General features: G+C 35.9%; 2 protein-coding genes across 2 annotated transcripts in view; one reads left to right on the forward strand and one right to left on the reverse strand.

Moving 5' to 3' along the window:
• The window catches only part of LOC107097607 (brain-specific angiogenesis inhibitor 1-associated protein 2-like protein 1), a 42,975-nt gene extending 42,142 nt beyond the window's left edge, over positions 1-833 (forward strand). The window contains exon 14 of the mRNA XM_015394812.1: positions 16-833. Within this exon, the coding sequence (XP_015250298.1) occupies positions 16-88 (73 nt within the window). The 3' untranslated portion in view covers positions 89-833. The remainder of the gene's footprint in view (positions 1-15) is intronic.
• A 2,294-nt stretch (positions 834-3,127) lies between these two features.
• Positions 3,128-10,349, reverse strand: bri3 (brain protein I3). The gene is made up of 3 exons (XM_015394789.1): positions 9,782-10,349; positions 6,793-6,901; positions 3,128-4,207 (listed from the first exon to the last, which is right to left on the reverse strand). Exons 1-3 carry the CDS (start codon positions 9,930-9,932, stop codon positions 4,075-4,077), a joined length of 393 nt encoding a protein of 130 aa, XP_015250275.1. The 5' UTR covers positions 9,933-10,349; the 3' UTR covers positions 3,128-4,074.
• Between the last annotated feature and the right edge of the window lie 2,232 nt (positions 10,350-12,581).

Here is a 12,581-nt window from a genome sequence, read left to right on the forward strand (position 1 = left end):
GTCTGTTTTTCACAGCGGAGGGAATCCATTTGCAACAGTCAGGCTAAGACCAACTGTGACTAATGATCGCTCTGCACCCGTCATCTGATTTCCAACATTTCCATCCATCATCAGGCTCCTCAACTAATAGTTTGGCCTCTGCTCTCATGATCCAGCAGCTTTTTCTGGGTCAGGGCAGAGGAGAAAAAGGCCATTTAAATCTGCTACAAACTGATATAGTAAACTAAGTATTTTGGGACCATTTTAGTAACTAAAAGATGTTCATCTATTTATGATAGATATATATTTTCTATGTCTATATTTTAGTCGGTCTGTGTGTGGTGGTGAGATTTAAACGACCACATTCTCACTTGCACTTGAGACATGGACGAATTAAAAACTGGTCAAAGAGAATCTTGCATTGTATTTATGCTGTTGACGTTGCTTTGTCCGACTGTTAGAAATCATTCTGTGGTCCAAGGACAATAATGTGGAGGACTCCTACATTTCACCTTTAGGTCCTAATGTGTAGACTCGCTGTCGAAGGTCACAGAAATGTTATTAGGAGAAGGATGATGTAAAACAAGTTTGTCCTAAAAGGCACAAAGGGATTTTCTTTGCTTTTTTTGTATAGACATTTAATAGATTCTTTTTTGTCCATTGCCATCTAAATTAAGGGTTGTTTTTTTGTTTTTTTGTAATGTGGACACTTGTGCCTTAATGCTCCATATATACTGTAAAGTATATTTACCTGTACTTTATCCCAGCTGTGCAATTCTGATATAACCATCTCAGATGGTGAAACCTTATGTATGCTTTTCCATCACTCATTACATCCTTCTTATAATTTGCTATGTAACAAATAAAGATTTATTTCTTCAGCTTGGTGTTTTAATGTATACATACAGAGGATTTCACCTTAATCTAAATCATTCCCAGTCCCTCCAAATTTAAAAATACTTAAGATTCTTCAATTCAGGGTCATTTTTTTCTTTGTGGGTCATTTTCCTAGTTTGCCTTGTGGTCAAACCTTGGCCATCACTCAATGGGCTTAAAAATGATCATTGCTTGTTTCTGTTGAATTCACTGGAATTTTTTTTATTTTATTTACAAAAGATGAATTCTGAAATTCTAGGACAATAGATGAAGCCAGACTGTTATCTACTGTGAGGAGAGCATCCTGGCTTCACCTGTTCCTTAAATGCTAAGCCAGACCGATGACAGACAGAATCAAGCTAAATGCAGGTCTGTAGTTTTCTTAAAGAAACCATGTTGTCGATCACAGATAAACTTACTACTAAGAAATAACCGAGTGACTAAATGCCTTAACATATTAAAATACACATCCCCTAACCACTTCTCTTAACTTATAAGGTCTTAATTTGAATAGTTATTTGGAATTCTCCTCAAATTAACAATTTCCTACTTTTTTTTTCTTTCTTTCAGCACTTGGTTTATATGGTCTGTAGTGATTTAATGCTTTGCCTTCAAAGATGGAAACAGAATAGTGGGTACAGCATTAAAGTCATCTAGCTACAATTTTTTTATAAACATTGGATATAGTTTCTTTTTTACAATATTGTTGTTCTGAGAATTCACATCAGAAAAAAATGAATGGAGAGCAATATCAGAAGGGAGAATCAGGTTAGGAAGCAATAAGATTTTAGATAATGGAATTCATACCAATGTAGGTATTTGGCAGTAAGCCTAACCATAACTCACCATTACCTGAATAAGGTTGCAAGTTCCCAGTTCAATCCCCACAACCTGCACTCTGGGTCCCTGAGCAAAGAACCTTAACCCTGCTCCCCAAGCGCCGCACAATGGCAGCCTACTGCTCCCCAAGGGGATGGGCTAAATGGACAGGTTTGATTATTATTATTATTATGACTCACTATTAACTGAACAGTGAGGATTTTCTGTTAAAAAAATGTGACCCAGAGAGGCCTTATATTTTAAGCTTGTGCAGTCCATCGCAGCAGAAAAATTATAAATGAATGAGGTGATTGACTGAGGTACTTGAGTATCAAAAAAAAAAAAAATATATATATATATATATATATATATATATATATTCTCTTTTTAATGTTGGCTAATAAAATAGGGCTAAAACAATCATGATTACCGGTAGTCGATTATGGAAATCAACTAATTTAGTAATCAAATACTGATTAATCGTTAACTGGAGTATAGAAACTCTAAAGCATGCCTTTAGCCTACAGAGCAACCTTTCCTTGAGCAGCAATTATAACCAAATTATGTAAATTAAATTATGTTAACAAAAATATGTAAAAATTTTGCATTAAAATAAAAATCTTTCCCCTCTGTCCAGAACTCCTCGAATGAAAAAGTTTTAGTTTCACCTGGTTTAATTTTGCAAAAAGGCTTCTTTAAGGAACCTTTTGTTATCCGATTATTAATCAAAAAAATAATCAGATTAATAGATTTGCAGAGTTATCGTTAGTTGCAGCCCTATGATAAACTATACAACCTACAGATGGGGTAATAGATTCACTGATAAAAATCTTGTTGGTTTCTGATTGGTGGCTCTGCTGATTGAGCAGATAGAACACCAGGATTAAATAAGTCTGGATAGAAGCATGGTCAGGAGCAGACTAGCTACACAGAATACTCAAATTCACCATGGATACTGCTTTCACAAAGACAAGTTGAGGTTCAATTAGACCAGGATATACATAAAATCCTTAATTAATCCCTTATCTTGGTTTTGTCCAAAAAGGCTCAGACTATGGAGTGCACAGCAGAGCATTTTTCTGTCAACATCAACCTGTACTCTGATCTAACGCTCTCTTTTATGATCTGTTAATTAAGTGGACACCCTCAATGTCTTGGTAGTTTTCATACTGAGCCATAACCTTCCATAGACCAATGCATATGTGCCATAAATTTCTTAAAAATGTTTAAAATTGCAAAACTATTTAGGAGACTTATGGAAAGCTGGTGGTTGCTCTGGATTTTATTCAGGGTAATTAAAGGAATAGACCATAATTGTTTGCATCCAAATTAAACTTTGAAGTTTGTGGTTCAGATGAAAAGAATTTCATCAGCTTAAGGGGTTTGAATAGTTTTGCAAAGTCATCCTGTTTTAGAAGCGGGGAAAAAAAAAACCAAGAGACAGACATATGTTGCATTACTTTTTAATTACAGTAACTCATATAAAAAGTAAGAACCTCAATCATAAGAGCGTGCTTAGTGTGTTTCCTAACGCCAATTCTCTTTTACTCCCAACAACTAATTTCTTCTTCGTCATCAAATTGCTCACGATCCTGCAGTGGAGGAAGACGTAGACAGATACATCTGTCAATTGATTGTCAGGCTGGGAGGAAGGTGATTTGTCGCAGACAGAAACATGGAGGTTAAAATCTGAGGATATACCAGTTTTTAACTTTTATTCAGTCCTCCACGGGGTTAAAAGAGGAGGTTGCGCTTTAACAAAAACATTCCTCTCTAAGTAAATCCAATATGGTGAGGTTGTAAAAGTCCAGGGCATGTCAGATTGTGTGTACCTGAGATCTGCAGCGGCCCTGGAGAAGCACAACCCAGCAGATTCACCACTGGACAAACTGTCAGTGCAAAATATGGCCCCAAAAATGTATATCAACAAAAAAAATAAAAAATATCAGGCAAAATGCTTCATCAGGGATAAGTCCACTGTTCCATCCGGAGCAGGATACATCTATAGATATTCCTTTTTACTATAATTCACAGCATTACTTCAATGCCTACGTGAACCACACATTTGACACAAAAAAGCTGAGTACAATGCTTACTAAAAGGTAGCGGCTGCAAGCAAATATAAAGAATTAAGACAAAAAAAAAATAATTAATGGCCTCAGACTGTTAAAAAGAAAAAATCTGCTCAGACCTGGGAAAATAAAAATGATGGAATCTGATCACCCGGCATGTAGCGAAGGCACTGACAACAGCTGGACTCTTGTGTGATAACATAGATACTAAACTTGCAGATGAAAAATAGATTTCATATACTGTAATTCACTTTGTAATCTTTATCATTTGTTATTTTGTATGCATGTGAATGAGAGAAGTGCATGAAAGGGCTGCGGTTTGGTCCCTCTAGCCGAAGGTGGCGCCACAGTTGGGACACCTTCTCTGACGCAGCGCGAAACAGAAGAGGATGCCCAAAGGGAAGAAGAAGATGGCGCACAGGATCCCCAGGCAGGTGAAGTCATCCTCGAGAACACCGACCCTGTGAAACAGAACAGAAAGATGGATTCTGGTTCTTTGAAAAGAAACTGTTTCACTGTTCTATGGAATCATCCAGAACAGGAAATAGAAAGCTTCTGTTGGATATAAAGTTTCTCTAAAATGAACCAATAAAATATAATAAACTCTTATCAGTTTTGTTTTCTACTTTAATATTAATAAATTCACAACTTAAAAGTATTTTACAATTCATTTTGACAAATAAAAAACAAAACAATTTCTGTCTATGTTTAGGGTTAAAAGGTTTCTTGACATTGATATTTATGGATATATATAGAAAAACAGCCCCATTTTCAACCAAAATGCAAAACAACAGCTATGCAACAACGAGCAAGAGTATCTTCAGCAATAAACAAAGCACTGACTGGGTCATATGACGGCAACATAACAACCAGTGTGGCCTGCAGCCTTTAGAAGATACAGGAAGTGAAAGGCTCTGCTTATAAACATCAGATTTAGAATTATTTTAAACATTATTATTAACAAGAACTTTACTTTGCTTCAAATTCCTCTTGCTTTGCACATCTAAACTCAAAACATATGCTGATTCTAACTCAAGTTTATTCCGATTAGATAGAATAGGTGACCATCAAACCAAAACTTGCTATAGATTATTAAATGGATTTATATCCAGGTTTTAACCAGCCCATTCCAAATTAACACATACATTTAAACCATCCCACAAAGGCTTTGATTGTATGTTTAGGCTACCTACAAGTTCTCCTCCATTTACCCTCCTATCAGCTCATTAGTTTCCCATTCTGTGCAGAAGAGAAGCATTTTCACAGCATCATTCTGCTAACACAATGTCTAACAGTGGCTAAAGTATGTTAAGGCTTGTGTGCTGAGAAAGTTGTCATTTGGTCACAAGACTGCACCACAAGAAACCAGATGTCTTTGGAGCAAATCAACGCACAGCGAACAACAGAGGAAACTTCGATTTTAAAAAAGTATAAATTTGAAACCTAATTTAAAGTAACACAGTAACTTTTCAACCAAGTTTCCACCTAATTTGTGATATTTTAACTGATTTTCAAAGTCAATATATGGTTCTTGCTGCATATCGATGCTCTTCTCAAACACCAGCTTTATGTAGCTTGAAAGGGTCCGATCCGTCACTGAATGGGTCATGTGACCCAGAACGCAGCTTTACAGCAGGATGAGCTTTGCTCAAAATCAGCAGCTAACTAAGCTAAAAGTTATTAGGTCACAAAACAGATATGATGCTTATTGGTTAGATGTATTTTTGGTTCTTTGATGTAGGATTTAATCCAGATGAGTGAATGTGGCCTTGTCTTTACAATGAGTTTTCAATCTGCTGGTCCGAAGTGAAGTGCTGTTTAATTTTGTGACAGTGCAGTGTTGCCAGTGGGGTTCAGAGGGGCTTAACATAAAGGTTAGAGGTCTAATGCTTCTAGAGGCTAAAACTTACACTGTGTCGCTTTAAGACTCTGCTTAAAGTCATTTAAAAAATAAAAAGCATCCTAATTATGTTAGGATTTACAAAAAAAAAGCGTGTAAGTTGGGTCCATCATTGCACCACTCTCGTTTCCTGCAATGCAATATTTTTAAGTGTTTGCAGATGATATCTGCAATGCTGAAGGCAGGAAGAATTAAAAACATGCCCATGATGCAAGTGTGGACTAATAGTCTGCCAGCATTTCCACACACCCCACAAAAAAAGAAAAAAAAAAAGGAATGCATTATCATTTATGCAGCTCCTCCAATATCAAAACGTTTAACTATCTTGAGTTTTTGGGTCATCTGAAATGTCATCAGCTATACAGAGTTCTGCCTTTTATTGATACAATGGTAAACTGCTGATAAGATTTTCCTCTGGCTTTATATAGTTTGACTACTTGCTCTTTCATAGTATCAGGCTTTCTGCTTACAAGAAGGGATGTTACTAAAGTGTTTTCTTCTTTTAGGGAAATGACAACATGTCGCCATGTTTAATCATGACAAATTTTCCTTCTTATTTTTGGTCATACTTTCACATAAAACTGTAGTTCTTCATTTTAAAAATATCAACTTGAGTCATTTGACTCATCTTACTGTAAATATGTGACTTCATGGGTTTCAAAGTCAGCCAGATAGGAGGTTATTGAGTAAAGTTCCTGTAAACGCTGCATGTTTACTTGAACAAAGTGATTATGTAGATGTAAAGCATCTGAGGCAGCATTGACCCTTCACGAGGGACCAAAGAATTTAAATCACGACCTGTTCAGTTTGTTCCAGAACATGCAACCTTATTGTTCCATTTTACTTTCCCATCTTTGTGAGCGTATCCCGCAGCAACCTTTGGTCCAATCACATGTCACTCAGCTGACTGACAGGACATTGACTCACCGCAATGAAACTAACAAGAAACTCCCAAAACTGAAAGTCACCCTTGCTTATCTTATCTTTTCCCTGATAGCTTCCTGATACGTGCGGCAGCAATGAAAATAAACACACATCGCTTACAGCCTATTCACAGTAAGCACATCACTCTCCAGATGTCTCCTTATGAAGAGTAACGCTGCTTAATTATGAGTTTCAGACATATTGGTATGTTTGTGTCCTCACCTGCAGGCTGGGCAGCCCCCCACCACCACTACAGAGGGCTGGATGATGGCGTAGGTGGATGTGTACGGCTGCTGGGAAACAGCGGGGCCCATCTGAGCCGGAGGGAATCCTGAAACATCCCCAAATATGAGGAACATTATGATTACCTCTTTCATTCTAATTTAACACAGATTTAAGTAGATTTAAATGAGAAAATCTGGAGTTTTGCAATAATTTAAGTAGACAGTAGCACATTGAAACATATACCATTTAGACAGAGCAAATTTTTCAAATTAATTCAATAGGCGACTTTATTTTCCCTCGTTAAATTTTTTTTATAGAGGTGTTAGTAGGGATTCAAACAAATTGAATAAATAACATGATTAATCCCAATTTTTTTATATCAAAGCTTAGACATTTAGCCCTTATATACTAAACATGGCGGGAATTCAAACTGATCAAACAAAGTTGATTTGATCTAACCACTAGCCATCGATTGGTGCAGTCCTCTGTTTTAGTTCTTTACTTTTTTACCTTTACAATGAATGAATTCTCCATTTTAAACAGGTAGGAGCAAATATCAAATTTAGACCCAGTCTTTACATTTTGTCTGAGACCTGCAGTGGGGTTCAAAAGAATATAATTCATACCAAATTTATACTTGGGGTAATTTAGAAGTATTGGCTTTGGCTGAGCTGGAGTCCTGACTCCTTTTCTACTGAAATAAATATGTGGTAAAGATTAGGGTGATTGTGTAGAGACCTTCTGATGTTAAACGCTTTGAGTTAATATCAAAAGATGAGCAGTCCTAAGTATATGGGCCAGAAAAAATTAAAAAGTCAGCAATTATAAGGAAGATTTTTCCATTGATTTAAAAAGAGCATGAATAATTGTTTACATCCAATTCACTAAAATAAAAAAATAAAAAAACAACTGTTAAAAATACATCATTTTTTTTTGCTTTAACATTGAGAGAGGCTGGTCTAATGTCATTAAAATTTGCTTGAATTAAGATAATTTGCTATCTGAATTTGATAGAGGTGTTTTATTAAGATAAGATCTCTTGGGTCCTGGAGGCCCTGACTTAGTTTACTTTTGCTTTTGGCTAAATCTGTCTAAGGAATAGCCATGTAGCTTTTTATGATCTTTAAATATTTAGTGTTTAGAATCATTAAAATTCTTAAATCAAACCCTAGATATGCCTTATTCCTCAGATCATCACTACTCTGTGATACAATATCTAATTCATTGTTAACCTTCTAGAGGTGCAAAGCTTTATGTTTTCTGGATCTTTTAAAAAAAGTTTCACCTGCTAATTCTGATTTTGAAATACTAATACTAATACCAGACTCAATTTTACTTGTCAGAGATTTGCTGAAGTAGACGATAGATGATGGTTAAGAACAGTTTTAAATGTTAGTATCAGACAATTTCCAATCACATAAAATTAAGGAAATCTGGACTGATCGATTTGCACCCCATTTTCATTCTTTTCAATAAATGCATTCATATTCAACTATATTCGACTAATTGTTGAAAATAATTAAATAAATGAAGATATTCTTGTTTTCCTCGTTTGATGTTCGATTCAAACTCATCATCTTCCTGCACATCTATAGCCTGAGTCACATCTCCTCTTTTGAACAAAAAAGATCCTCTGTTTAAGTCAATTTAGGGAAAATAAAGTAACGCATGACAGAATTCTTAGGTTTTCCACTGTTTTTCACCACTTGTTATACATCCGATTATGCAACATTAGGGGACTTTGACACTTTAATCAGAGTTCCAGCTGGACACACACCTGCTCTGTTAAAGGACAAGCTGAAACAGGTCTGGTTTGATCTACTCAGGGGAGGAGCTAGATGGGGGGCAAAGGGTGGACATGGCCACCCTTAGCCAATCATTGGCCACCCCTACCATTTAGTCCCCTCTAATACAGACAGTGGCAGCAGTAATACTCTCAAGTGGAATATTCAAAACATCTTAAATTTCTATATATTAACAAATACTTGACAACAAAAACACTGTGGTTAATTATACACATTAAAATACTAACATTAAAGATTTCAAGCAGAAATAGATTTTGAGTTTTATGGGGTAAAGAGAATATGACGTGTCTCTGCAAGTCAACTAGGAATCTTCAGTAAAATCATAGATAAATTACTATAAACATATTAAATAATCAATTTATGTAGATATTAGTACTTGTAAATATCAATTTTATGCAGAATGATTACTGATAAAAGTAGGTAAGTAATGACAATTGAAAAGATGTTCGCCCCAGAACTCAAACCTGAAAGGATTTTATCCACTATACCTTTTACCTAGAAAGCATGAATGTATAAAAATATGTGTCTATTTGTTAGCAAAGGCTGTAGAAAAGTATAGTTTGTCTTTATTTAGAAAAAAGGATGTTTTGCTCATTAATTTTCCTGTTGGAGCAGTGTAGATTGACCCTGAGGTTTTGGTGCCCCCCCTTAGTGTACATTGGTTATTGTCTGGCCACACTCATAAAACTTTTCTGGCTACTGGATCTACTAAAGTAAACATATCAGCAAAAATAGATATTTTATGTGGCTGCAGCGAACAATAACATGATGGCTTTTTTTTTTCTTTGTTTGTTTGTTTTACATTTAAGGCAGCCTTACTTCCTGTTTAAAAGCAGCTCTTATACAATCACGGTCAGGTGATTCTTCCTGACACACATTTATTAAAAAAAAAAACTGTACTACAAACATACAAAGTTTTTTTTTTTTTTTTTTTTTAACCAAAAATGGTTCATGACATGAGTACATTTACTTATTATAGAATAGTTTGATTATATTCAATTTTTTTTTATTACAAATGGCATAACAATCATTTCTATTGGGACACTACGCATGCGAAACTTTGAAGCGCATAAGGACTAATAAAGCATTATAGAGAATTAAAAATAAATGTTTTCCTGTTAGAGCAAGCTGCATTTATAATAATTGTCTGCTCAGTGTGTGAAACTAAGGGAGCAACTTGCCTGGGCCATCCGGGTAGTGGTAGGGCGGCGGGGCCGCAGCGGGGATGGCCCCGTACCCATGCTGCTGCTGCTGGGGGCCATACTCATGCGCACCCGGAACAGCGTTATAGGCGGGAGGTCTGTCCCGCAGGAGAGGTTTGTTGTCCACCATTTCACTCTCTTATCTTGTCTTGTCAGTGAAAGAAAAAACTCGAATAAAAAAATATATATATATATTCTGACTATTTGGTTTTTGTCACCCGACGCGCTGCGCGGTGAACCCCGAGGCTTAGTAGCGGAAAAAACAAAGAAAACACGCTGCGTAAAAATGAAACTTCGTCTCTCTCCATACGCCAACTTTGTCCCAAAGCGAAACAACAAATCTTCACCGAATGTCCTCCAGTTAGAACGGGAATGATCGCGGTTGTTATAGCAACGGCTAACTTAAATCCATTTCCCTGTTTGAAGTTGGTCCTTTTGTCCACAAACAGCAGCCAAGCAGCATCGTAGCACCTAAAAAAAGTCAGCTGGAAGTCAGAAAGGCTTTTCCTTTCTGTCTGGATTGTCAGAAGAAAAGAGTCATGTGATGGGCTGCTGTTGCGCCCGCATTGAAAGGCTTCTTAAAGGGATAGCACACAAAAACAAAGCCGTTTAGCCTTTATGGCAAAACATTTATATATGTAATGAAAGTCTTGAGAGCCAGATGACTAAAAAGTTGCTACTTTAGAATACGTATCCTTGTATTTGAATTTGAATTGTAGAATTAAAAAAAAATTCTTATAGAAATTATACAAATAATACGTACAGATAAAACTCTTCTGAGTAGAGACAATAGGAATATGGTACCTAAAGGGAAAACATCTATAAATATGTAGTCAAAGTCTTTGAGAGCCAGATGACTAAAAGTTGGCACTTTAGAATATGTATCCTTGTATTTGAACTTGAATTGTAGTCTTAAAAAAAATTCTTATTGAAATTCTAGAAATAACACACACAGATAAAACACTTCTTAGTAGAGACTATAGGAATATGGTACCTAATAAACTTTGATCTATCTTCTTATAGGTTTTAACAGGTCCACCTGTCAGTCTGAACATATTGCATATATTTGGCAAAATCACCGTAAATAATCTAACAGGGTTGGTGGAAGGTGGAGACCCACTTTTTTATTGCCACATCTCTCCCTCTGGAATTCAAAACACAATTCTAATGCGAGAAATGAGAATTCTTGATGAATAAAGGCCCATTCATACCTCACGTAAAAGACGGATACGGATACGTGTGGAGTGTTTCATACGTTCTAACCGTCGATTTCGTCCGTACTTTGACACGAAAATTGGGAGCTTACGCTTACGGACGAAACGGATCAATACGGAGCAATACTACCGGAAACGGTGGGGGCGCTATTGAGTTTTTAGTACAAAATGTCAACAAAATCACAAAGAATGCAACAGAATCAAGTCTTGGACCATCGCCATGTTTTGATCAATGACGAATCATTGGCGCCCAGCACTGCCACCTAGAGGAAATACGGGTTATAGCGCACCTCAACGGACGGAGGTATGAAGGAGTCAACGGATAGAACGTACGGACAGAAATACGGACGTGCAGGCCAAACGTGAGGTATGAATGGGCCTTAAGATGGATTTTACAGCTTTTTCATAACAACTAGAAGAAAATGCTACTTCTGTCAAAAAGTATCTGTCATGGACTAACTGGTCAACTCGTGCTGAGATTTACAATACTGCAAAAAAATGTGCAATCATTGCGGAAAGAAAGGAGAAAGGATGAGAGAGACAGAGTGTGAGAGAGAGAGATGGTGACCATTAGTAAAGATATTGACTAAATACTTAATTGCTTGCCATATTTTGCTGCATGAAGCGCACTGCAGCGCCAACCTCTACCACAGACTACATCCTCCGCTATCGCCAGTTTGTTTAAATAACATAAATTATTTTTTGGACTGATAGGGAGTTTGGTTACTTAGAAAAATAAAATAAAAAATAAAATATTTGTATCTCGGTTTAAAAGGTCACTTTAAAAAACTCTTATGTGGAACACCTAACTAATTAGCCAACCTTTGACTGCCAAATATCCAGATACTGAAACAGAGTTTATAGAAGTTAATTGCAGTATTGCAATTAATACTTGCCTTTATTAATTTAATGGTTTAACCTACAAGTATTTTTTCACTTTGAAGTTATACTAGCAAGTATTAGTTACAACCTTGATTGATTACCTTGATAACACACTTTATAGTCAAAAAAATGTTTTGGCCCCTTAATTTGAACTTCCTATATTTAAATATACCTTCTCACACATTTCACAGCTGGAGATATAGAATAGCACCAATAAGCTTTATTTATAAGAGGACATTTAAAAAAAAGGCAAGACAATGTTGATGCGGATATAAACAGCTTAGTTCTTAGTTCGTTTTCTTGCTTTATTAGAGGTTCCTAGAGGGGAGAAAGTTCTAATACTTCTGAAGCCATTCTAGCCAACCTATTGCATGCACATAAAACGTTTTTGTTTTTTTTGTTTAAATTATTTCTACTTTTTTGTTGTTGTTTTTTTTATTTTTATTTTTTATTTTTATTTTTTTATTTTTTTTTTTTTGCTCAGCTAAATCTTCTTTCAGAATATTTCTCACTTGATAGGCACAAATACAATTAGAAATAAAGATTATTGTAATAAATAAAAGGTGGTTATTACACGAGCCATACAATCCCTATGTTGTTGATCAAAAGTTAGAGTAGCTGTGTTTGTTGGATCTGTTGTTTTATGGTGTTTTGTGACACCGAGGTGTCATCTGTCACTAAAC

The sequence above is a fragment of the Cyprinodon variegatus genome, unplaced genomic scaffold, assembly GCF_000732505.1.
Source record: "Cyprinodon variegatus isolate N-32 unplaced genomic scaffold, C_variegatus-1.0 Scaffold709, whole genome shotgun sequence".
NCBI classification, from domain to species: Eukaryota; Metazoa; Chordata; class Actinopteri; order Cyprinodontiformes; family Cyprinodontidae; genus Cyprinodon; species Cyprinodon variegatus.

Excerpts from the sequence above, each read along its gene's own strand:
- bri3 (XM_015394789.1), bottom strand. The coding sequence starts at position 9,932 with ATGGTGGACAACAAACCTCTCCTGCGGGACAGACCTCCCGCCTATAAC. Across the intron at positions 6,902-9,781 it reads CCACTACCCGGATGGCCCAG|GATTCCCTCCGGCTCAGATG; the intron begins GCAAGTTGCTCC and ends GGGATGTTTCAG. Across the intron at positions 4,208-6,792 it reads GGGGGCTGCCCAGCCTGCAG|GGTCGGTGTTCTCGAGGATG; the intron begins GTGAGGACACAA and ends TCTGTTTCACAG.